The sequence below is a fragment of the Physella acuta genome, unplaced genomic scaffold (assembly GCF_028476545.2).
Source record: "Physella acuta isolate Inbredline_101_S28 unplaced genomic scaffold, ASM2847654v3 ptg001278l, whole genome shotgun sequence".
In the NCBI taxonomy this organism is placed as follows: Eukaryota; Metazoa; Mollusca; class Gastropoda; family Physidae; genus Physella; species Physella acuta.
In genome coordinates this window covers 149,342-177,216 of record NW_026732793.1, presented here as the reverse complement: position 1 = coordinate 177,216, position 27,875 = coordinate 149,342, and the positions used below count along the sequence as shown (strand labels likewise).

The 27,875-nt window shown below is 36.3% G+C and overlaps 1 protein-coding gene across 3 annotated transcripts; it reads right to left on the bottom strand.

Moving 5' to 3' along the window:
- Nucleotides 1-358: 358 nt before the first annotated feature.
- Nucleotides 359-27,875, bottom strand: LOC131957910 (uncharacterized). 3 transcript variants are annotated; one of them, XM_059322752.1, is made up of 5 exons: nucleotides 27,616-27,875; nucleotides 4,248-4,440; nucleotides 2,831-2,993; nucleotides 2,160-2,366; nucleotides 359-1,792 (listed from the first exon to the last, which is right to left on the bottom strand). In XM_059322752.1, exons 2-5 carry the CDS (start codon nucleotides 4,419-4,421, stop codon nucleotides 1,251-1,253), a joined length of 1,086 nt encoding a protein of 361 aa, XP_059178735.1. In that variant the 5' UTR covers nucleotides 4,422-4,440; nucleotides 27,616-27,875; the 3' UTR covers nucleotides 359-1,250. The 3 variants fall into 3 exon arrangements, with proteins under 3 accessions (XP_059178735.1, XP_059178733.1, XP_059178734.1); XM_059322750.1 differs by lacking the exon at nucleotides 27,616-27,875 and adding an exon at nucleotides 21,508-21,643; XM_059322751.1 differs by lacking the exon at nucleotides 27,616-27,875 and adding an exon at nucleotides 9,270-9,457.

Genomic DNA, 27,875 nt, shown 5'->3' with positions numbered 1-27,875 from the left:
TGTATAGTTGTTCCTGTCTTGACCGAATGTCATACAACAGACGAGAGTAAATGTCAACCTTAAAACAAAGGAGTCACTGGGTGAATTTTTCTACAATCTTACTCAGAGGCGCAGCGACCCTTCCCGGCGCCTGGGGACAAACTTTTCGATTTGCACCCCCCCCCCTGCTCTCAAACTTTCGATTTGCACCCCCTTCAACCTTTGAATTTATTTTTCCAACCCATTTTGGCACTCCCTAAGGTTGGCGCCCGGGGACATAAGTCCCCCCACCGCCCCGCCCCCCCCCCCCCTCGCTACGCTACTGATCTTACTGCAGAAAAGCAAATTTTAAAAAAAATAACTTCACACAAAATACTAGCAGGGTGGTTAATAATTTTATACATTATCATAACATTTTAACAACACACATTTTTTAATTCGATGATATATAAATGCATTTTTAAAAAAAATATTGTTTTAAATTATTAATTTTTTTTTGTTTTGCAATTATTGAACACAGAAGCATATTCATAATATGTATAGCCCATTGAGAAGTATTCCTAAAACGTTAGTCATTCAGGGAGATTTTTAAATCGTTGGTGGTACCCAACACGAACACTTCAGATCCGCAAATGGAAAATTGTAAATGCCAACAAGGCATAAATCAGATGCTCTGTAATTATATTTTGATTATTATGCTCTTAATACAATCATTTAACTTAGAATACATGGTTCTTATATTTATAGGTTATATATCAGCAAGTTCAGAAATATTAGAGTAGACATACAAGCATTTTTTACTTTTAGTTTTTTTTTGGTTGTCACACTTTAATGCATATTTAAAGCTTTTTAGGGTGGGACAAGTAGGCCCTATAGTGTATAATTTTAAATGTCTAGGTCTACATTAAAAATAGGTGGTTTTTTTAAGTTTTCTTTTTTGGGTTGGGGGGGGGGGTGCTAGGCCTATTTTTGAAACCTGCTTCCGATTATAACAAAGTATCCGAAGATTGTCAAAATGTTAAATATACTGTTAGTAAAACAGTAACTATTTTTAAGAGCAATGTCTTCACTAAACTACCCCTAATACAAAGTCTAAACCAAGCTTATACATAGACTTTATCTAAAATCTGACCCTAAAGCTAAAGATGACATTACAATACAACTTAAGACCTCTTTTTAGAAGAGTCTTTTGTTTGTTGGACATTGTTAATCGGAATTCCCTTGTATGTGGGTACATTGTCTCTGCACGTGTGTTGTGTACCTCACACGCATCACGTGCATACACATATGGTCTTCGGGCAGTAGTCGGCTGCGCAGTTGACCATACACCAATTATCATATCCGGGAACAGCCGCATAAGCTCCGGCAGCCCGGCATCCTGCCGGTCTCTCCCCGTAATACACGTACGGCTGGCTCCTGCAGGTGCAGTGAGTCGATGGGCAGTTCCCCACCTGACAGTTCACCTGGCACCAGGTGTCGAGGTCTCTCCTGCCTGCCACACCTGTACAAGACATCTCCTCCCCGTTGATCTGACTGGCCACACCATTACTGGAAGATCCGCTGCTCATCGAAGTCTTCGCTGAGGCGAAACTTGAAATCCTTTTAGTCGTTTGAGGCTGGGATGTCCTGGGTGTTGTTTGTGTTGCTGTGTACACAGGCTTGAATGTTTGTGTTGCTGGGTACACAGGCTTGAAGGTGGCAGCTCCAGAACTTCCGGCTGGCAGGATTCGTATGTCAGCACAGCCATAGAACTCTTCTTGGTACCCACAGCCCACACATTGTTTACCGTCTGGATCTTGGCCCCAGTTGTTACCTGGTTGGATATACATAATCATATATATATATATATATATATATATATATATATATATATATATATATATATATGTTGGCTTTAATTGTGCATATTAAATTACAATTTACAATGACAGATAAAAATCTGGAAAAATATATGTCTAAATGCATCCAGATAGAAATGGTAGAAGAACATTACCACCCCCTTCATCCTCTAGTGTAGTTTCTAAGACTGGGGATTACTGAACAGGCAGATATATATCATGGGGTGGTGGGGTTGGATGTAGTTGGTCTGGGGGGTAATAACAGAGCAGGACTGGGGTAATTTACGGGGGGGGGGTAATTTCACCTCCTAAACTGAGACACCGCATTTGACCTTGACCTACCTGCGTGGTAGCGCCACTGTAGCACACAGAAGTCACAGGTGAGATCCGCGGGAAGGATGACGTCAACGTAAAACATCTTCGATTCCGCGCTGATCTTGTAGTGCGTGCCCGACCCATCGGCCATTTGTAGAGGATAGCGGTCAAGACAATCCTGGGTGGTTCTCACTTTAGGGTTATTGGTCGGGCAAATTTTAAACTCGAAATATCCTGTGGAAAAATAATTGTAAAAGGTAATACCAAAGAATTTAGTAAGAAAAAAAACAGTAAAAAAAAAAACATGTTGAACGTCCATATATTATATTATACTGGGGAAACTTAATGATATGATAAAAACAGATTTTTATACTAAAGAAATGTTTTAAAACATAGTCACATAATAATATGTTTATAAATTCACAAAATATTTCCTACTCTGTTTTCTATGTAGAGAGAAATTTTTATAGTATTTTAAATACAAATGTTATTAGAGTAACCTTCGCCGAAGCGTGGGAATTCGTAGTTAAGACAATAGAAAATAAGTAGCCATAATAGTTTAAATTGTGTAGCTATTCACTTGATGATTGAGTTGCATTCATTACATATATTACTATTTGTCTTTTAGCTTGATTGACAATTTAAATAAAACATTTTTTTTTAGAAAAAGCTATTATAATATTTTTGTAATTAATTACCTTTGTGGTTGGCGGTTATGTCCACTTGAATAGTGGCCCTTTGCCCCTGAGTGTATGTTCGTGTGACTAGTCCAGTGGCGTATCTGCCGCCCTCTTCATTCTCGCGAACTCCGTCATAAGGATCTCCACACAGTCCACACTTGTAGCCTAGACTTACCTGATGCTGGGGACGTAAAGGTTTACAAACAGATTAACAAGGTAACACGCTATTTGAAGGTTGGATGTTACATACAACAATTTAAACAACAAAGTCAGAATTTAAATTGTGCATATTTAACTTTTTTTTTTAAATATCGTAAATCTAAAAATTAAATTTATTCCGTATAATAAAGTATATTTCAGTCAAGAAGTTCTTAAAAAGAATAAAAAAAATAAAAATCGGCGTTTTATTAGCCCCAACCTAGACACCTCTGTAATAAAATGGCCAGCCACCATAAATCACCGGACTCTAAACTTAACACACGTAAACTTATATTAAACCCTTATATATATATATAACACAAACTTAAACCCCATTCACCCAAAGGTACACGTAACCCACACATACTCAAATTCACATTACCCCCTCCCCCCACACACCCCACAAACACACACAACACAAACTTAACCCAAGCATTCCCAAAACTCACGCTTAACCCCCACACACATAACTCACACTAAATTCCCCACAGAATTGTTACTTATCCTGATTTTTGACTGTGGTGTTATACCCCCCCCCCCATACACACATACACAAACTCACACAAATTACCCACAAAAAAGCTCGTTATTCTGGTAGTTGACTAGGGTGTTGCAACCCCCCCCCCCCCCACACACACACACAAACTCACACTAAATTACCAACAGTTTTACTTATCCTGATAGTTGACAGTGGTGTATTAACCCCCCCACAACCACACACCCAAACTCACACTGAATCCCCCACAGAATAGCTCGTTATCCTGATAGTTCACTGTGGTGTTGTACCCCCTCCCTCACCTCACCCCCACACACACTTAAACTCACACTAAATCCCCCACAGAATAGCTCGTTATCCTGATAATTGACTGGGGTGTTGTAAACTCCCCCCACACACACACTCACCCTCCTCCCCCGCCACACACACATACAAACTCACACTAAATCCCCCACAAAATAGCTCGTTATCCTGATAGTTAACAGGGGTTTTGTACCCCCTCCCTCACCTCACCCCCACACACACACACTGATCCCCACACACACATAAACTCACACTAAATCCGCCACAGAAGAGTTCGTTATCCTGATAGTTAACAGGGGTGTTGTACCCCCTCCTCACACTCACCCCCTACACACACATAAACTCACACTAAATCCACCACAAAATAGCTCGTTATCCTGATAGTTAACAAGGGTCTTGTATCCCCCTCCCTCACCCCACACATACACATAAACTCACACTAAATCCCCCACAGAAGAGCTCGTTATCCTGATAGTTAACAGGGGTGTTGTACCCCCTCCTCCACATTGAACTCCGACTTGGTGGATCCCAGAGACGCCCATGACCATCAACCGCCATCACTAGACACGCCAGAACACACACGAGGCGTACACTGTACACGTATGTCTTCATTGTGTACACACTAGAAAATCTGTTGATCATATGCAACAGTATACGTGAACAAAATATGTAAGAAAATGTCAATTATATTTTGCAAAAACGAACGTTTTTATAACTGATTTTTTTTAAACAATTGTAAAATGCAGTATTACATTACAGTGAATTAAGCCCCATAAAGACAAATAAAGTTTAAGTTCTGAAGAAGATTAAATGTTCACGAGAGAAGATTTATACAAATATTCAGTATATCATCCTCAGCCATAGTTTTAGCTACGTAGTTATATGCCTGAACACTAACAGTTTTTAATTAACCTCTAACAGCGTTATGTCCAGTGATTCAACAGAATGTCATATTTGTGTTTAAGAAAAAAAAAACACAGGCGAGTTAGTATATGTTGAACCAAATTATTATTTTGTTTAAGAAATGTTTATAGTTATTAGTCAACAAGATTAAAGTGGTCTATTTGACGAGAACATCTATTTTGTGTTAGGGTTAGAGTATATATATATATATATATATATATATATATATATATATATATATATATATATATGTGTGTGTGTGTGTGTGAGTATATAAATATCTTTATATGTATATATATATATATATATATATATATATATATATATATATGTGTGTGTGTGTGTGTGAGTATATAAATATCTTTATATGTATATATATATATATATATATATATATATATATATATATATATATATATATATATATATATATATATATATATATATATATATATAACGAGCGAACAGTTACCCTGCTCGCAACGCCACATGTTACGAGATTATTTGCCTGTAGTGCCAAATGTAACGAGTTTAACCACTCATTCTACACAACATCGACTACAGTAGAAATACTCGAAGATGCAGGTTCGCTATTGATCCTTTTATTACATGAATCAAGAAATGCTTCAAAATAACACAATGAATCAACAGGAATGCTTCACAATAATAGTCTGAATCAACTGACCCCTAACAGTCCTCACTAGGCTTCATATAACTGAATCCACATGTCTATCGTCCTTCTTAACCCAAGACGGCTAACCCGTTCTATAACCAACTGTCACACAGACTGACTGATCTAAAGCGAGCGATCGAAAGAGAGAGCGAGCTCCGCCGTCCCCTCCTATTTATCCCTTGTATTCGTACTCGTATTCGTACTTGTATTCATCCGTAATCGATATTTGTAATCGATGTCTCCGACTACTAGTTGCGCAGTTCTAACGTACAGCCCGATTAATAAAACATCTGCATCCTATCACTCAAAGTTGACAGGCCGTCTGAATCCCCTCGTACCGTTTCCCAAAATAGCACGCGTTGGCTTTGAGATTGTTATCAGTCCGATTAATAAGCCACCTGCTATCAGTTGCATCAGACTGTAATACTGCGTCGCGGCTTATCGTTCGTTATCAGTTGCATCAGATTGTAACTAGTAGTTAGGCCTACCCTAGTTACATATATATATATATATATATAAATACGTGTTTAGTTTAGTCAAAATTGTATTGGACGATTGTGGCTGCAATTCTAAGTTAAGATAATTGATTGTCCCTATTTTAATAGAGATCCATACATAAAATTTAGGTTAAAAACTTGATCTACACAATGCTATCGTAGGTAGAGAGAAAATATTCTCTTGTGTTTTAAACAAATATAAATTAAATTTAACGTGTACCTTTTTCAGTTACACTTAAGTTAAAGTTCACAGCTTTACAATTTATTATATTTTTAGCTACATTTGATATAACAATATAATAAAAAATTAATAAATATTAAATTGAAACTTAATTCATTGCTGTGTCTTTATTTTTGCGTGTTTTCTTTCGTAAGTTTGATTTAAGCCTTTTAAGTAAAGTTTATCTCCCTTAGTAGGAAGTCTTTTTTTTTTTTTTTTTTTTTTTTTTTTTTTTTTAACCGTATGGATGCTATTTATTGACAATTTTCGAAAAAATAAAGTTATAATATGCGCGTTATACCAAACAAAGACATGTGGCAAAATACAAAACAACAGCCAATACAGAAGGATATCAAGGTCCGTAAATGGGGATGAATTGGTCACATGCTAAGAAGGGAAGACGGAAATATAGCAAAAAATGCTATGGACTGGAATCCTCAGGGAAACAGGAAAGTGGGCCGGTCAAAAAGACCATGGGGAAGAACAGTAGAGAAAGAGGCTAAGACAGCTGAGCTCACGTGGGCACAGATAAAGGGAGCAGCCCAAAACCGAGTCCGCTGTTCCAGATGGGCTACAAATGAAAATAGATGATGACGAATGATGCGCGTTATTTGAATTTAAAACTTAATGTTTACGTCCATTTTCAAAACGAATTTTTCATTATTTTATTTTTCTTTGTATTTTTAAGCTGTCTAAAATTAAATTAAAATAAAACTATTTTAATAACTGTCAGATTATATCGGATGATGCTAGGAACATTTTACGGCATGCAAGGCCGGCCTGTCGACAGATGGGAGTGACGTTACGGTCTTAAAGAGTTTACCCCATGAGGCCATTGTGGAGCAAAGGGGCTGCAGCTACAATTTCCTAACATACTCGGTATCGGCAACTCTGTTCAGTTGGACCCAATTAAGTCCAGCAGTCCTTGCTTCACTTTCTATGTTCCTCCAGGACGTTCTCATCCCGGCTAATTTCCTTTACCCTATTGATTCCAGATTAGTTCCTACTTGACGCTATTTGCTTCCGTTCTCAGCCGTATGCCCAGTCAAACCAACTTGCGGGGTTTTGATGTCTAGTAGTGGTGCGCGAGGTCGGGTGTGTTGACGTGTATGTTGTTGTACGGAGTGAACGAGGGTAACAAGGGAAGCGACTGGTCGAGTGACAGCGGGTGTGTTGACGTGTATGTTGTACGGCGTGAACGAGGGTAACAGGGGAAGTGACTGGTCGAGTGACAGCGCAGTGATAAAGTGAATGCTGTTGTATTTTGTGTTTTTATTTTATAACTAGAATCTATTAAAAAATACGAGCCGACCCGCAGCGTATCATACGCCGCTATTTAGTTGTTTTATTTTCTACTTTTCAGTAATTCATAATTTGTGAATTCGACAGTACCAATGCTGCGACTGAAAATATTTGCTTTAAAACACTAACCCCCCCCCCCCCCTTTTCCCCTAACCAAACCCTACACCCCACCCCCACCCCCCGTGAAAGCAGCCTCCTCTTAGTTACCTCCTGTAAGTTTAAAATCGGTTCAAACTAAATTATCTGCCCCTAATAGCCGTCACTAAACCCGTCTCTACGATTTGTAAACACAGCATGACCACAACTCACCAGACCATGTGGGGGTGGGGTGGGGGTGGTAGTGATAGTGATAGAGAGAAAGAGAGGGGACTGCAAGGAGGCGCTTGCAGCTTGTTAAAACGTTTTTCTTAACTCAGCTTCGCGTTTGTTTGTTTGTTTGGATGTTTGTTGTTAAAATTGACATCGAAAATTAGCCCACTTCTAATTGCTCTAGAGACCTGAAATTTGGCATGCATGCTACTTTCGCCTAACAATTTCAGATGCAATCATAAAAACTAGCAATTAGTGACCGTAATTAGCTTAATTTAATTACGCCCCAAGGACCATAAAATTGAGGACATGATTTCTAAAGAAACCGACAAGACTGCAGTCCTATTGACACAGTTACTTCGGCCCCAATCGATGTGAGCGCGCTGGCCGTGATCGTATAGTGGTTAGTACTTCGCGTTGTGGCCGCGACAACCCAGGTTCGAATCCTGGTCGCTCAAGATTTTTAGTCCGTGTATTTATAAACACTTTTTTAAAAACCACGTTTTTCATGTGTAGCAACGGACTAAAAAGGAGAAAATAAAATACTTAAAAAAAACTTTTTAAAAAACCACGTTTTTTATGTGTAGCAACGGACTAAAAAGGAGAACGGACACGGTAACACATTGTTAACGGTGACACGGTTGGTACGCTGGGCATGCTAAAATACACATAAACACGTTTTTCCTTAACTCAGCTTCGCGTTTATTTGTTTGTTTATGGGAGATTTGATCACGTGATTCGTGAGTAGATCTCCACGCCAGCAACGTAAATTACACCCTTTCTCTGTTTAAAGCGTATCGGTCGCTCAAGATTTTTTTAGTCCGTGTATTTAAAAACACTTAGTCAAGTCATACTTAATCAAGTGATTAGATAAAGTAGAAAATAAACTATATAAAAAACTTTTTAAAAACCACGTTTTTCATGTGTAGCAACGGACTAAAAAGGAGAAAATAAAATACTTAAAAAAAAACTTTTTAAAAAACCACGTTTTTCTTGTGGACTAAAAAGTAGAAAATAACTATTTACATACATTTGATGACAAAAAACGTGGGTCGGGCAGATGGGTCGGGAAATTTGATGGTGAACGTACCCACGTTTTTTGTCATCAAATGTATGTAAATAGTTATTTTCTACTTTTTAGTCCACAAGAAAAACGTGGTTTTTTAAAAAGTTTTTTTTTAAGTATTTTATTTTCTCTTGGCTCCCAGAAGAGAATTATATATATAGATACTTTGGAACAGCGCAACAATATTTTGATAAAAGTACAACCTTTTCACAAATCATACTTCGTGGTATCCTTGTCAAATTTGTCATACCCAAAGATTATAAAATGTATCATTGCTCTACTGGTTTCTACAAATAAGCCTACAAGCAAGTTAAACTCTTGAATTACACATACGTAAATATTACTACATAAACCATAAACTAAGGGATGGAAATTCGATAAAAAGGCATATTAATCGTAACCAATAAGCTAAAATTAAATATTCAGTATAAGATTATCAAATAAGAAATGAGTTTACACTTTAACATAATGTAGTAAAAATTTGGCTTACTTGCAGTTGGTTGAACATAAAATTTCAACACAGCAAATAACCCGGCAACAGTAACTCGTTCTGGATAATTAAAATTCACGCTCAATAGCTTAATTAGAGGTTATATATGCTACAACACATCACGCTTTTATACTAACAGCTCCATGGCTGTATCAGCTTTATATCCTGTTACTTCTCATAAGCGGATACAACGAGTATGTATAATGTGCTATTGTTTGAACAAATGGTGATTTGTTCAAGCTGAACTTATTCTCTCTGGTCACGATCGTTATATTTTGGAGCTAGAGGTAACATAAGGTTTACTGGTCGTCAGCAAGGTGGGGAAGGGGGGGGGGAGGCTGTGGACTCAATACAACGTAAATGGGAGGCGGAGATATCTTTTATACATATTAATTAATGTATGTCTTTATATATATACATGTATGCATATACTTATGTATACGTTATGGTGACACACACACATAATATGTATGTGTATATAAGTAGTATATTAGGTCGCTTTTGGACCGCATTTTTGGCGGAGCAGGATGTGGGGGAGGAGCAATGACATATAGTAAAATACTCGGGAGCAGGATGCGCGGGATGCGCAATGACATATAGCAAAATACTCCCAGCCTGGCGCATCGGGATGTGGAGGGTGGGTGAGCAGGATGCGCAGGATGCGCAAAGACATATAGTAAAATACTACGCCAACCGGGGTTGGCGGAGGTGGTGGGGAAGTAGGTCACCTTTTGGTGACCTTGTGACGTAATCATTGACCTTGTGACGTAATTACTGACCTTGTGACGTAATCAGTCACATTGTGACGTAATCATTGACCTAGTTACGTAATTTTAATGTGTTTTTAATTAGTTTGAATATATTTTTTAATTAATTTTTATAATTAGTTTGTTTGTGTTTTGTTTGTTTATTTTTAATAAGTTTAATTAATTCGATTTTTTATTTATTTTGTATTTGTTTGATTTTAACTTTTTAATTATTTTTATTTTGTTTATTTTTAATTTAATTATTTTATTTTTAAGGTTACGTAATTGGAGTTTAATTTTTTTTTTTTTTTTTTTTTTTTTTTTTTTTTTTTTTTAAATTTTTAAATTTTTTAAATTATTATTTTTTAATTTTAAATTTTATATTTGTTTATTTGTTTACTTGTTGTTTAATTTAATTACTTTGTTTATTTTGTTTTGTAATTTTTATTGACGAGTTACGTAATTGGATTATTTGTTTGATTTTTAATTAATTTGATTTTAATTACTTTGTTTGTGTTTTGTCTGTTTATTTTTAATAAGTTTAATTAATTTGATTTTTATTTAAATTTTTAATTTTTTAAAATTTTATTTTATAATTAGTAATTATTTTAATTTGATTATTAGTTTGAAATTCATTTTATTTCTTTGATTTCAATTACTTTGTTTAATTTAATTACTTTGATATATTTCTTTTCTTTGTTGTTTAATTTGTTGGTTTGTTTGAATGTATGTATGTTTTAAATAAAAGACTAACACTAGCCGTGTACTTTGTGAATAACATCCATTAAAGATAACGATCAGCCACAGCTGTTACGTATCGACCCGCCCGCGAAGTTTTCTCACCGCTGCCCGTTTTAATGGGAATGTATTGATCGCAGCCGCTGGCCCATCACAGCATGATGTCCCACCTAATTAAATTTTTTTTTTGTTATGCTTCACCGAGTTACCCCCGCTCGGTTGACGGGTTATGGTAATTAACGACATACATTAAGTAGCTTTCCGCGAAGCACTTAGGTCATTATGCAACAGCTGTTGTGCGACAGCTGGTGCTGTAATTAGGCCGTTCAACCGGATAAATGACCGCGAAAATTGTGTTCTAATCACTTCAACTTCGGACTTCAAATCAAGCGTCACCGCGACTTATCCAGCCTGCGACCTCTGTTGACTCCTGAGACTAAACCCACGCCAGCTTTACCAACCATCACATCCACCTAACCCTATACGGACCACATCTTTTGTGCGTGTTTATTCTATTAAAGGTAAGGTTAATATTACTTTTTGTTTTAAGGGAGCTAACCCCATTAAAATACCCTTTAAATAAATAAGTATCTAAATAAGTATTCATATGTATTCCTTTTAGTGTACAACCGACCCTACGAGACAGACTAACCATCGACCGAACCTATTGAGCTACCTACCCATCCCCGAGGCACCCACTGAACCAAACGTTCCAGCTACATCCAACTACACCATTTCGGATCTCCACACACAGCTAACTTCACGTTCAGCTTACGCGTTCAAACCCATAGGTACGTTCATTTTTAATTTTGTTTTAAGTATGATTTTTGTTTCATGCATTTTATTTTATGTATTTATTTTTATTCTACAGCCAGTGACCTACCCAGTCATCCAACTACTAGACACTTCGTCAATAATGCAAACCGCCCAGTCTACCACCCATCCAGTCATGAGCCGTAACAAGTGTGACATATGCAACCGTGTGTTCACCCGCAAAGACGGTTTGACAAGACATCACGACTCTGTTCACCGCCGACAAGGACATCTCTGTACAACATGCGGGAATCTATTTACACGACTTGACAATTTAACAAGACATTGTAAAACAACACACACCAACCAAACATCACCGACCGACACCCCATCAGCAACCGATAGACAAACTCCACAACCACTATACGTGACCGACAGACAAACCATGCAACCCCTAGCAGCGATCCAAACAACTCGTACCATAACCAACACTATTCCATTAAAGCGACATACGATGTATGACGACATAGCAAACAACAAACGCGTAAAGACTAACAACGACAGTAACGTTAATTCACACACCACTATTTTTCCTGTAGACGACCTACCCATGATACGTTATACATGTGACATATGTGAGCATGCATTCACCTGCAAACATGGTTTGAAACGACATCACGATACGGCACACAGACGACGAAGACATACATGTAGAGAATGTTTGCAAGAATTTACAAGAAAATATAATTTAACGAACCACTATAAAATACCACACACCATCAAAACATCACCAGACGACACATCAGCGACCGACACGAATATCCCATAGGATGACTTCTCACAGACATCTCCTTACACCCAACACAGAAACTCACTTTCTTACTTTTATATTAAAAGACAAGTAGACACAATGTGACATCTCCCCTAGACTGTAGACCGATGGGGTTGTTTTTATTCAATAAAAATTTATTATATATGGTCTTTTGTGATTTTTTAATGTGTTATTGTTTTGTTACTTGTCCCTGAAAGTTATGTAACTCGGTATCCTGTATAAGAGGTATGACTGGAATCAAAATCACGGGAGAGAACGTGACGTACATCGCGATATTTGAAAACAGGGCGATGTTTAACCTCAACCAAAAAAGACAATGAACCTAGAAGGAAGACGAATATATATCTTAGTCTTGCAGCAGATTACCTTCCCATGTTCACTTTAGTATTACAGTTTTCATCAAACTTCTTTTTGACTTGAACTTCGTTAATTTTTAAGAAAGTTTACTTATACATAATACATTACGTCTAATGACAATTTTTTATTTTTACCACTCAATGTATTTTCTTTTTCTATATCTTACATTGTCATCTTAATTTTTGATCACCTTAGTAAAAATTTGCTTAAGATTATAAACTTCAAGTTTTAAAAAACAACAACGTTATAGTACGTCGTGTCAAATGACACACCGTTTAAAATGTCTACATTTAAAGTTCACCAAAATAATGACGTAAAATCTAAATATGATATGACGTTAGCATACATATCATTCAACCTAATCACTCTAAAGTACAAATCAATAATTTTTATTGATTAAGGGGCTGGGTGAGTTATTTTTATCACTATTCGCCCTTCCCCTTCCCTTTGTCCGCAACCCCGTTCCCCTTCTCCCATCCAACCTTGCGTCATCACACTAACCTCAATACCAACCGTTAGATAAACAGACCGTACTACTACTACTACCCGCACTATACCTATTCCATTTAAGAGACAAAGGCTGTATGACAATCCTACAGACAAATATTTATTCAACTAATATCACAACCCCCTAGAAACCACTCCAACAGACTGGGATACATAACTTGTAGACACCACTCCTCGTTGAATATCTCTTGCACCCTACCTACATCGACAACTTTGTCCGCCGCCCTCGCCCCCGTCCCTAGTATGAACTCGGTTACCAACAATTTCAAAACATGCATGTTCCGAGTTCAAAACCAACCTTCACCGACACTACTATGAACTCGGCCCCTAACACTTCCAAAACATGCCTGTACTAACTTTGAAACCACCATCGGTGAAAACTTCACCGACCTTAGTATGGACTCTACACCTACCGATTCCAAAACATGCATGTTCCGAGTTCAAAACCAACCTTCACCGACACTAGTATGAACTCGGCTACCAACAATTCCAAAACATGCATGTTCCGAGTTCAAAACCAACCTTCACCGACACTAGTATGAACTCGGCTACCAACAATTCCCAAACATGCATGTTCCGAGTTCAAAACCAACCTTCACCGACACTAGTATGAACTCGGCTACCAACAATTCCCAAACATGCATGTAACAACTTTCCAACCTGCCTCAGTGCTAACAAAATTCCCCGACCCTAGTATGAACTCGACTGCCATCAATTCCTAAACATCCATGTACCAACTTTGTAACCTACATCGGTGAAAACTTCACCGACCTTAGTTTAACTCTACCTAACAATTCCAATGATGCATATACGAACTTTGTAACCTGCCTCGGTGAAAACACCCCCGTCCCTAGTCTGAACTCGGTTACCAACAATTTCAAAACATGCATGCTCCGAGTTCAAAACCAACCTTCACCGACACTAGTATGAACTCGGCTACCAACAATTCCTAAACATGGATGTACCAACTTTGCAACCTGCCTCGGTGTTAACAAAAACTCCTCTGACCCTAGTATGAACTCGGTTACCAACAATTTCAAAACATACATGTTCCGAGATCAAAACCAACCTTCACCGACACTAGTATGAACTCGGCTACCATCAATTCCTAAACATGCATGTGCCAACTTTGCAACCTGCCTCAGTGTTAGCAAAACTCCCCGACCCTAGTATGGACTCTACACCTACCGATTCCAAAACATGAATGTTCCGAGTTCAAAACCAACCTCGGTGAAAACTTCACCAACCTTAGTTTAACTCTCCCTAACAATTCCAAAACATGCATGGTCTAGATTCGAACCCTGCCTCGGTGAAAACGTCACCGACTCGTGTATAAAATCTGTCCCAACCAACTCCAAACCTTCCCTGGGCACCCGAATAAAAATAACTCACCCAGCCCCTTAATCAATAAAAATTATTGATTTGTACTTTAGAGTGATTAGGTTGAATGATATGTATGCTAACGTCATATCATATTTAGATTTTACGTCATTATTTTGGTGAACTTTAAATGTAGACATTTTAAACGGTGTGTCATTTGACACGACGTACTATAACGTTGTTGTTTTTTAAAACTTGAAGTTTATAATCTTAAGCAAATTTTTACTAAGGTGATCAAAAATTAAGATGACAATGTAAGATATAGAAAAAGAAAATACATTGAGTGGTAAAAATAAAAAATTGTCATTAGACGTAATGTATTATGTATAAGTAAACTTTCTTAAAAATTAACGAAGTTCAAGTCAAAAAGAAGTTTGATGAAAACTGTAATACTAAAGTGAACATGGGAAGGTAATCTGCTGCAAGACTAAGATATATATTCGTCTTCCTTCTAGGTTCATTGTCTTTTTTGGTTGAGGTTAAACATCGCCCTGTTTTCAAATATCGCGATGTACGTCACGTTCTCTCCCGTGATTTTGATTCCAGTCATACCTCTTATACAGGATACCGAGTTACATAACTTTCAGGGACAAGTAACAAAACAATAACACATTAAAAAATCACAAAAGACCATATATAATAAATTTTTATTGAATAAAAACAACCCCATCGGTCTACAGTCTAGGGGAGATGTCACATTGTGTCTACTTGTCTTTTAATATAAAAGTAAGAAAGTGAGTTTCTGTGTTGGGTGTAAGGAGATGTCTGTGAGAAGTCATCCTATGGGATATTCGTGTCGGTCGCTGATGTGTCGTCTGGTGATGTTTTGATGGTGTGTGGTATTTTATAGTGGTTCGTTAAATTATATTTTCTTGTAAATTCTTGCAAACATTCTCTACATGTATGTCTTCGTCGTCTGTGTGCCGTATCGTGATGTCGTTTCAAACCATGTTTGCAGGTGAATGCATGCTCACATATGTCACATGTATAACGTATCATGGGTAGGTCGTCTACAGGAAAAATAGTGGTGTGTGAATTAACGTTACTGTCGTTGTTAGTCTTTACGCGTTTGTTGTTTGCTATGTCGTCATACATCGTATGTCGCTTTAATGGAATAGTGTTGGTCATGGTACGAGTTGTTTGGATCGCTGCTAGGGGTTGCATGGTTTGTCTGTCGGTCACGTATAGTGGTTGTGGAGTTTGTCTATCGGTTGCTGATGGGGTGTCGGTCGGTGATGTTTGGTTGGTGTGTGTTGTTTTACAATGTCTTGTTAAATTGTCAAGTCGTGTAAATAGATTCCCGCATGTTGTACAGAGATGTCCTTGTCGGCGGTGAACAGAGTCGTGATGTCTTGTCAAACCGTCTTTGCGGGTGAACACACGGTTGCATATGTCACACTTGTTACGGCTCATGGCTGGATGGGTGGTAGACTGGGCGGTTTGCATTATTGACGAAGTGTCTAGTAGTTGGATGACTGGGTAGGTCACTGGCTGTAGAATAAAAATAAATACATAAAATAAAATGCATGAAACAAAAATCATACTTAAAACAAAATTAAAAATGAACGTACCTATGGGTTTGAACGCGTAAGCTGAACGTGAAGTTAGCTGTGTGTGGAGATCCGAAATGGTGTAGTTGGATGTAGCTGGAACGTTTGGTTCAGTGGGTGCCTCGGGGATGGGTAGGTAGCTCAATAGGTTCGGTCGATGGTTAGTCTGTCTCGTAGGGTCGGTTGTACACTAAAAGGAATACATATGAATACTTATTTAGATACTTATTTATTTAAAGGGTATTTTAATGGGGTTAGCTCCCTTAAAACAAAAAGTAATATTAACCTTACCTTTAATAGAATAAACACGCACAAAAGATGTGGTCCGTATAGGGTTAGGTGGATGTGATGGTTGGTAAAGCTGGCGTGGGTTTAGTCTCAGGAGTCAACAGAGGTCGCAGGCTGGATAAGTCGCGGTGACGCTTGATTTGAAGTCCGAAGTTGAAGTGATTAGAACACAATTTTCGCGGTCATTTATCCGGTTGAACGGCCTAATTACAGCACCAGCTGTCGCACAACAGCTGTTGCATAATGACCTAAGTGCTTCGCGGAAAGCTACTTAATGTATGTCGTTAATTACCATAACCCGTCAACCGAGCGGGGGTAACTCGGTGAAGCATAACAAAAAAAAATTTAATTAGGTGGGACATCATGCTGTGATGGGCCAGCGGCTGCGATCAATACATTCCCATTAAAACGGGCAGCGGTGAGAAAACTTCGCGGGCGGGTCGATACGTAACAGCTGTGGCTGATCGTTATCTTTAATGGATGTTATTCACAAAGTACACGGCTAGTGTTAGTCTTTTATTTAAAACATACATACATTCAAACAAACCAACAAATTAAACAACAAAGAAAAGAAATATATCAAAGTAATTAAATTAAACAAAGTAATTGAAATCAAAGAAATAAAATGAATTTCAAACTAATAATCAAATTAAAATAATTACTAATTATAAAATAAAATTTTAAAAAATTAAAAATTTAAATAAAAATCAAATTAATTAAACTTATTAAAAATAAACAGACAAAACACAAACAAAGTAATTAAAATCAAATTAATTAAAAATCAAACAAATAATCCAATTACGTAACTCGTCAATAAAAATTACAAAACAAAATAAACAAAGTAATTAAATTAAACAACAAGTAAACAAATAAACAAATATAAAATTTAAAATTAAAAAATAATAATTTAAAAAATTTAAAAATTTAAAAAAAAAAAAAAAAAAAAAAAAAAAAAAAAAAAAATTAAACTCCAATTACGTAACCTTAAAAATAAAATAATTAAATTAAAAATAAACAAAATAAAAATAATTAAAAAGTTAAAATCAAACAAATACAAAATAAATAAAAAATCGAATTAATTAAACTTATTAAAAATAAACAAACAAAACACAAACAAACTAATTATAAAAATTAATTAAAAAATATATTCAAACTAATTAAAAACACATTAAAATTACGTAACTAGGTCAATGATTACGTCACAATGTGACTGATTACGTCACAAGGTCAGTAATTACGTCACAAGGTCAATGATTACGTCACAAGGTCACCAAAAGGTGACCTACTTCCCCACCACCTCCGCCAACCCCGGTTGGCGTAGTATTTTACTATATGTCTTTGCGCATCCTGCGCATCCTGCTCACCCACCCTCCACATCCCGATGCGCCAGGCTGGGAGTATTTTGCTATATGTCATTGCGCATCCCGCGCATCCTGCTCCCGAGTATTTTACTATATGTCATTGCTCCTCCCCACATCCTGCTCCGCCAAAAATGCGGTCCAAAAGCGACCTAATATACTACTTATATATGCAAATATATATATATATATATATATATATATATATATATATATATATATATATATATATATATATATATATATATATGTATATATGCAACTATATATATATATATATTTATATATATATATATATATATATATATATATATATATATATATATATATATATATATATATATATGCAAGTATATATATATATATATATATATATATATATATATATATATATATATATATATATATATATATATATATGTAGAATTTGGCAAACCACCCCCACTATACTTAACGCTTTTAAAATAAAAAATTTTAAGTGGATGAGCCATGTCTAATGACACAAAAATCACTTGAGTTTGAGCACTTAGATTTTAGTACCACTCCCTAGTTAGTACTTATTTTTAGTAACAAACCACTCATGAATGCTTAGTTACAAAATTACAACACATCAATAGTCATAGTAATAAATGCTTTGTTAGAGTCACGCTAACCGTCTTGAAGCGACCAAATATGGTAACATATTTTGTTAAAGTGACACACCCCACTAAATAAGGTTGACCTTCGTTACTATTTTTTATTGACCGCAAAGACGGGTGTCGATAAAGGGTTGGTAGTGGGGGGGGGGGGGGGGGTTGCAACATTTCATGACATTCTTTTCATGGCGTGAGAGGTTACCCTTTATTTAACTATTTAGCCGATATGTTATCAAGCTGCATTATGATTTAGCCAGTCCCTTTTTTAGCCGGTTAGTCATCGGGCACGGTTTTATTATAGCATGCCATTGTCTAGCCAATCACGAACAACCTTTGTGTACCCAAATTGATTGCACGGTAAAAAATGTCAGTGACACTTTTATACAATGACACATGCACATAGCTAGACATATATTACCCTCAGTAAAAAAAAAATCTAAAAAAAAATAAACCTATGTATGTATGTGTTGTAAGAATGGTTATGGTCTGGGAAAAAAAAAATTACTGTCTCGCACGTCAACAAAGGGGTGTAAAACTTCACAATCTCATGGAATCAATAACTTGAGTTATATCCCCTTTAGAAATACGTTTCTATGTTTAGAATATTTTATTTATTACTGTGAGAAAAAAATGTCTGTAAGCGTTAATGTATGACGTAGATATTTTTTTTTAAAATAAATCATACAGCGAGTCATGATGACTTTTTAAAAATGTTATTCATTGTTGGCAACATTTTAAATCGTTATTATACTGATTTTAGACAGAATATTGCACTCTAGTCAATTTTTCACACCCAATAGCGGTACTTAATATCCTATAGTTTCATTCACTATTTTAGAGTAGGTTTCAAGCTCTACGTCATTTTAGGGAGGATTTTTTATTTCTTGACAAGGAATGATAATGGGAAGGAGCCGGGGAGAAGCTAGTTAAGAATTATCACAACACCGCATCAACCTCTATTGTAAATCTCATAGCTGTCGTCTGTCTTTCTGTCTGGTCTGTATCTTATATAAAACCGATTCATGCACTTTTTAAAGAATACATTATATTACAGGTGTTAATACATGAAATTATTAAATTGATATATAAAAGACCTTTAGGGTGGGTTCAGGTGAGTAGAATGTCCCTATAAAGTCTACACTGTCTAACCAGCTAACGTTAGGGAAAGAATAGACAGCTGGGCATAGTGCTGGCCAAACAATCCATTCATAATCCGATGTCTCTTAAGCTTATAAACTCTACATCATTAGACCTCTGTGTCTTGGGCACGAAGGGGAAAAGATGATGGGACGGAGTGGTCGGATAGTAGAGCATCTGACTGCTAACCGAACGTCTCAAGTTCTAAGACTGGTTTCATGTCATTAGAAAGTCCCTAGAAAGTCCCCCCAACGATGATCGGTATCTGACTCACATTAGGGAAAATAAATGCGGATGCGCATAGTTCTGACCATATAAACCCTTCATATGCCAAGATCACTGAAACAGATGAACTCTACTTCACCTGCCACATGGAACTGTCAGGTTCGAAAGGCTTCTTTACTATAGTAAATACGGCAAAAAATTATCTATCCGGGTATTTGAAAGTGTACGCGCTTGTACAAGTTGTGTGTGTATATGTGACTGTATGTCTGTAACATACCAATATAAAAGTTGTTTATTTATGTTTACAGCCAATTGCTGTGTATTAACACAAAATAGTTGAAAGTTAGGTGTAATTGGTTGCATCTAAAAAAAAAAAAACATGCACAAATATCCTACTTGAACAAGAGCAATGTTCTGAGGATTAACATGGTTGTGGGGGGGGGGGGGGGGGGGCAGAGGCGTAGCGACCCTTCCCGGCGCCCGGGGACATACTTTCAATTTGGCGCCCCCCTGGGGAGCAAATTTTCGATTTGCACCCCCCCCCTCAAACTTTCAATATGTCCCCCCCCCCCCGCCACCCCCCCTCGCTACGCCTCTGGGGGGGGGGGCACGCCATTTAGGAGCCCAGAGCCGACTATAATAAAAAAATTTATAGTTAAAAAAAAGTAAATTTTCTTTTATTTTTAACTTGATGGTTGTTTTGTAAAAAGTTACCGTAGCTGCGGTTGGATTATCTTTATTCTATAGACACCAGCCCACGCTCTTGTATATTCTTTTTCCCTTTGTTTTTAAACCACTGTGAAAGCCGAGTCTTTCTCCTACAATTAAACTTATCAAAGATAAGCAAATGTTCAAACCACTTCCATGACTTATTTCCCTTTTTTTTAAAAAAATAGTCAAATAGGGGTGATCATAAGCTCCTTTTAATAGATTTGTACAAAACAAATTAAAAACCAATTACTTCTCTTAATTATTATTTTCTTATAAGTAATTACTAAAGAATGACATACTATAAAAAGGAAATGTATAAATCAATAATATTTTAAAAAATTAATAATATAAATACAAAAAAAAAACATAAAAATAAACATAACACGAGACACCAGTACTTATACAAAGCTTTTATGTTTTATATTATTATGACCGACTAAATTTTAAGGGGTCTTCTATCAAAATTAATTAAAATTGATTTTGTGCACTTACACACATGACCTGATGCTGAAATTTTTTTTAATTTATGTTTTTCAAATCCCGAACAGGCCAGCAATGAGTATTCCATTTTTGTATTTTGTGATTGTATGTATATATATATATATATATATATATATATATATATATATATATATATATATATATATATATATATATATAATATAATATAATATAATATATTATATATATATATATATCATATATCATATATCATATATGGCCTATATATATACATATATATATATATATATATATATATATATATATATATATATATATATATATATATATGTATATATATATATATATATATATATATATATATATATATATATATATATATATACATATATATATATATATATATAGGGGGTGGATTAAAAATAGTTTTTGCGGGGTGGCCCTTTTATTCTAGTTCCGCCACTGGTTGTAACAAGCTAAAATTTAAAAAAAAAATAAACTATCCTTCTATGCAAAAGAATAAACGCTATAAATTTCATAAACTGACATAAATACTTACATTGAATGAAAGTAACGAAAGGCTGTGTTAAAATTTGCAACCTACACACGACAACTGACCTTACACCGAACAAGGTAGTTAAAATACAACAAGATCTAATCAAGGAATGGGTTGTTGTTATTATCTCCCCTGAGCGGTTTCTTCCCTTTATATACCAGCCCAATGTAGTAGCACCGTCTCGCTTATTGTGGGCTCGGGGCGTCAAGGAAGACAATAATACAAGGTTTCTGACCTAGTCTATCCTGGTATGGTACGAATAGAAATTGATTAGAAATTGAATAGAAATTGATTGATTGTGTTGTTGTTTTATGTCTTGATTTTCATGAATCTTTTATATTTTTTGCAAATTTAGCCAAACATAGTTTATTTAATTTAAAAAATTTAATTTAAAAAAAAAAATTATTAAAAAAAAAATTGCATGTGTTTGTGCCTTAGCAGATATGTTGTTATTACTTAAGATATTTGACAGTTGATTTCACATAAATGATAAGAATTACAACAGATAATTCTCTTTAACAAATTCGTCTCAGCAGAATAATACTAACATTTTTTTAGGTTGCCCCCAACTCCCCAAGCTGCCTGAAGGGTCACTAATCAACTAGATTAGACTTTAGTCTACATAGCACACACCTTCCCATGTTGGTAAATAGTCTTCCCTTACACTCAAGTACGAGTTTATTATTTTGACCCACAAAAAAATATTCAGTATCTTAATGCCCTTGGGTTCATTTAATCAGTTGACGATTAACGTTTGACCTATTTAAAAACATTTATTTGAAGCTTGACCCAATTTAAGTCCACTTCTTTGACTTTGTGATCGGTTTTTTTTTTTATCATTGTTCCGTCAACTAAGATTCGACTTTTCTAACGCAATCTTGTTCTTACTAGCCTGGACCCCCAAACACCCCCCCCCCCCATGAAGCCTCATTCAACCGTCCCTTCACCGGATTAATTAAAACAATTATCTGCGAGTGATAATTAGAGAAGAACAGCACGGCCCGTAGGTGACCCAAATTTATCTTTGTTTCTATTTTTAGCTACGGTCCCGTCACATATCTGAAGTAAACAAACGGCTACGTTAAGATCCCAGTGTTGAGTAAAGGTGGGTGGGGGGGGGGGATATAGTGCACGAATGGCGTCTTACAACGACAAAAGCTGAGGGGGGAGGGGGGTAAGACTTATGTAATAATAATGTGTTCGATATATTAACAAAATGTAAAGTGACAATCTGTGTGATGTATCGTTGTAAATAATGATGATAAATTAATTGATTTTTGTTTAGAATCATAACTATTATAAGGGGGTGTCTGGGCTCCTTAAGCACGGTGGGGGGGGGGGGAAGGGGGGAGGATGTCATTTTTAGTTACGATCGTAGTGGAGGTTGGGAGGTTTGAGCAATGAGAGGTGAGAGGTTTCCAGTAGGTTTGTATACATAACGCACGGTCCTCTATGAAACGTTACTGGACATTATATAAGTAGTATGGGGGGTGGGGTTTCCAGGTGTTCTGATTTGTGATCACTGACTACGACGCTTATGACTTGAATAGCGATGATATGAAGAACATACAGGGTTTTATATATATATATATATATATATATATATATATATATATAATATATATATATATCAAAACAAAGAGACTCGATGATAACAGACAGACCGCACTCCATAGCCTCTATATCGGTGCTTTGTTTTTGTGACATTTTGATTCATGGGCGTGGTTTATTGTGAGTTGATTGACACATGGTAGTCATTGATGTTGGCAAGGGCGTTTACTCTCTAGACATGTGGGCCATAGTTCAGTCACTTGACTGGTTAGTAGATTACACTGACTCACAACAGTCTTGCTCGCTACTTTAGTCAAGAAGGTTTTTAAAATAGTTCAAGTGAAACCGGTATATATATAATTTTCCCATTGTCCCCGTATCCGTTATGTTTTTATCAATCGTTTGTGTATTCGGTATTATTTATGTATTCTTCATAATGTATCTGTTTATTGTCCCGTATTCTGAATTGGTCTTTAACATTAGTTTTCGATCAATTCACCATCATCTTTCCCCGTTCGTGCCCAAGACACCTGGGGCAGATAAAGTAGAGTTCATCTGTTCCAGTGAACTCATCATATGAAGTGATAGAGTGGTCAGCAATATGCCCAACTGCCTTTACGTTCCCTAACGTGAGTCAGGTACCCATCAGAGCTGGATGGACTCAGTGACGATATGTCTGACTAGTACCCGGATTCCAGTTCGAGGCTTTAGGGCTCTACCTCTAGGCCACTCCGTCCCATGTTTCTAATCTATATATGATCAGTTTTAGTGTCCATTTCACGCGTCGACTTAAAGTGTTCACAGTCGTCTGTCTAGGTTATAAATGGGTACCTGACTCACGCTAGGGAGAGCAAAGGCGTTTCTGTCTATATTATACCACCAAACTGTGTACATATTTCTGATTATCGTCCGTCCAATAATTATAAAAATTATATCCTCTAGCCCAGTTGTTCTTAACCTGGCTTCGATCGAGCCTCAGGGGTTCGGTGAGTCAGTCTTAGGTAATCCGTCGAGGTCAATACACACCCGACTTAACCGGTTCTGCGCAATTTAGGCCGGTGTCTCCAATTTCAGCCTGCTTTTCTTGTCGGATTTGCCTTTATAGCCTTTGTCCAACCAAGAACAAACTACAAGGCAGCAGTTGTTTGATTTTGGAGTTGTCTCTACTAGAAGAGTTGCTGTCCCCTGCTGCCGAGCCCAATCTGTCCGAGGGTTTTGAACTTGAGACTTTTCGGTTTAGCAACCATGAGCTTTACCGACTCGACCACGTCGAAAGATTCACGATCTGATTTTGTCAGTGCGGACGATAGAACTTTATAGAAGGGTTCGGTGAATGAGCATAATATGACACCAGTGGGGTTCGACTCCTCCAAAAAAGTTTAGAACCACTGATCTAGTCTTGTAATTCTCTCTCACATCGCCTGTCAAAAATTTAAATAAGCCCATTCCGAGAAATACAATATTCGGCGTCACATTATAATTTTTTCTTCCGTGATAAATTTAAAGCGCATGACGGATAAACAATTGTTTCACAAGATTGCTCTATTTGATGGAGCGTTTCGAATTTGCATATCTTTATCAACAACATGCCCTAGTTGCCGGTAAAAAAAAATATTTCTTTGAACTTCACATTACTCATCGTGTGTTGTGTATTCATTTGTTTCTGTCCAAGACAGTTTGATTTAAGGGTTGTTGTCTTTGACATGTTTGTTATGGTCGACATTTCGTGGCCTTGGATAAGCTATTTAAGGATAGCACGAAGATGAACCAATTATTTTTGTGTTTGTTTTGCTCGCATCAAAGTCGAGCCAACAGTCAACTATTTATGTTTGGTACACATCAAAGTTGGCCAGAAAAAAGTATGACGTCTAGATTGTTTGAAAAAATTGTAAACAAAATGCATCAATGTCAAAACTGTTGTCACACATTTTCATAACCGCGCCTGCGCTGTGAAGAAAAATTTAATAAACAAAGGGTTTGACCTCGTTATATTTTAACTCTATCAACGTAGTTTTGTATATATCCGGTAAGGGTAAGGAGCGGTGAACGGGGTAGGTGGAGTAGAGTCTGTCTGTATTAATTCACACCACATGAGAAATAATAAATTTGTGACTACAATGGCGAAGTTACAGTCATTGTGCTCCTAAACAGTGTTTCTTTCAGGAAATAAAATATATATAGAAAATATTTACTTTTATCCGCCTCCAAGTCGAGCCCTTCAACCAATTTAGTCAGCCCGCCCCCGGAAGTAGCAACCGCCCCCCCCCCCCCCACCTCGGAGAAAAAAAGTCTGAAATAAACACTGCGCCCTAATCGGCTTAACACGGCACCGTTTGCGTAACTAACGACTCGCAATGAAGTAGGCTACCCTGTTGCCCGAAAATAAGCTGTCTTGTCAATAAAGCCAATTAGAAATGTTATCATTTTAATGCGATGCATTGATTATAGTAAAATATTTCGCTCAAGAACACAAAGTGGGGGCCTATAGATAATGGACAATGTTTTTAAAATTTCTTTACATTATTCAACGTTTGTCATTTATATCGTACAAAATTAGTACTTTATATCATAGAAAGCATGGGTTTTAAAATATTACACAATGTGTTATATATTACAAAATTTGGGTGTTATACCACGATGTGTGTGTTATATATCCTACAGAGAGCAGGATGTAAATTAGATAAAGTGTTTGTTTTGTATCATACTTCGTTTTTGTATTTAAAAAATGTATTGGTTTTATATCGTAGAAAATTATTGGTATTATACTACACAAAACATGCGTTTTAAATCAGCATTACCTTATCCATTTCGTGCTCAAGACACAATTGATAGATAAAGAAGAGTTCATCTATTTCAGAGACCTTGCCATATGAATGGATATTGGTTTTAACAGCAAACAAATAAGAACCTGATTAATTTATTCTACAAAAAAAAACAAAAAAAAAACAACCAGATAACCGTAACCAGATCGACAAATAGGCCTAGACCACCCTACACGACACACACCATTAAACTCTTGCACACTGAAAGGGAAACAACTGGTTTTTTAAGTCAAGTTTCAGGTCACCGATTTCATTTTTAGTACAAGCGCACAAAGGGCAGTAACTGATGTAAAGCGATGGACCGATAACCAAATGGTATTTTTTTTAAATCTTTATTTGAACCGAATCACTGAGATCTTATTCAGTAAATCTCTTGAATGATCGAAAAATATAAGATTTTAAAAATACGTTTAACCGAGTTCCTTTTAAAAATACTAACCTAGGTACGAAAATTTAAATTGGTGTGTCATTTTTTATTAAAACACATTAACATTAACTATTATAACTAGCACTTATTAAAAATTGTATACAGATAGTAATGTTATAATCTAAGGTGTAGATGTTTATGTTAGAATTATTTTGCCGTATACAACTGGTTTTAATTTAAACCCATCAGCTCTACCTAAAAACCCATATGCTCCTCTTCCTCCCTTGAATCATCATTTAATCCTAAACATTTGCATTTTCAGATTTTCTATTTTTTTTTAATATTTAGACGGTTTGTATTAAATCTATGTGTAAGTAAACCATCTTAAATACTAGATCTATATTATTATATGGTGTATAGGGCTGGTAAGTAGGTTAATAAACAGTTCTACGGCTCAATAAAACCTGCATGAGCCATATAACTGTTTATTGACCTACTTACCAGCCCTTATAGGGCTATTACTATTAGACTCTAGATCTTGACTCTAGATCCGAAAATAATACCATGTCTAACATAGAAGAGCAGTTTAAAGTTGCTGCTGAAGAAGTGAACAAACAAATGATGAAAAACTTGCCATTTATGGACTATATAAGAAAGCTACAGTTGGTGATTGTAAAACAGACAGACCAGGTTTGTTTGATATGAAAGGCAAGGCAAAATGGGATGTATGGAATACGTTAAAAGGTAAATCAAAGGATAATGCCATGAAAGAATATGTTATCACAGTAGATCAACTAAAGAAGGCTTATAATTATCTTGCAATATTATTTGCAACAATCTGGTTTGATTAAATTTCTTAAACATTAAAAAAAAACACTCAATTGTTAAACCATTTCATAACAAAATGAAAATAAATAAATTATACTCAATATAAAAAAAAACAAGAAAAAATGTTTACTGTGAACCACAAATTAATAAATCAAAGAAAATATGTAAATAAATCAGCAGAATATAGTTCAACTGTTACCACCAACGGCATCAAGCAATTGCCAGGTACAATATTAAGCTGAATTGACTCTTCGCGTTCTAGCATTAGCCGCAGAAGCGTAGCGACCCTTCCCGGCGCCCGGGGACAAACTTTCGATTTGCACCCCCTCCTCAAACTTTCAATTTATTTTTCCAATCCATTTTTGCGCCCCCTAAGGTCCCCGCCCCCGCCCCCCCCCTCCCCCCCCCCCCCCTCGCTACGCCTCTGATTAGCTATGCAGGCCGTGGTTACAACATATTCTCGCAAGACCTCTAAATGATTTCAATATCTTATGTACAAACTTCAATGTTTTTAAGCTGTACCCAACAAATATAGTAACTTACCCTATGTGTTAACACATAAAAAGTTAATTCTTTCTATGTTGTAGTTACATGTTCCTGTGAAAAACTGAACAGTGATATCAGCGAGACCAATAACACACGATACTAGTTAAACAGGCTAAACATTCACAGAATAAAATATCCGCTGACAAATTCACAGTAATACACATCTATCTGCACTCTACTCAAACACTCAATGCTTTCTTTTCTGTAAGTCTTAGACAGTTCACAGTCTGCCCGGCTACACTGACTACATTGCTACG

What these genes read in the sequence shown, in the direction of transcription:
- LOC131957910 (XM_059322752.1), bottom strand. Translation starts at nt 4,421, where the DNA reads ATGAAGACATACGTGTACAGTGTACGCCTCGTGTGTGTTCTGGCGTGT. An exon ending in CATAACCGCCAACCACAAAG is followed by an intron (nt 2,367 to 2,830) that starts GTAATTAATTAC and finishes ATTTTTCCACAG; the next exon opens with GATATTTCGAGTTTAAAATT. An exon ending in ACAGTGGCGCTACCACGCAG is followed by an intron (nt 1,793 to 2,159) that starts GTAGGTCAAGGT and finishes ATATCCAACCAG; the next exon opens with GTAACAACTGGGGCCAAGAT.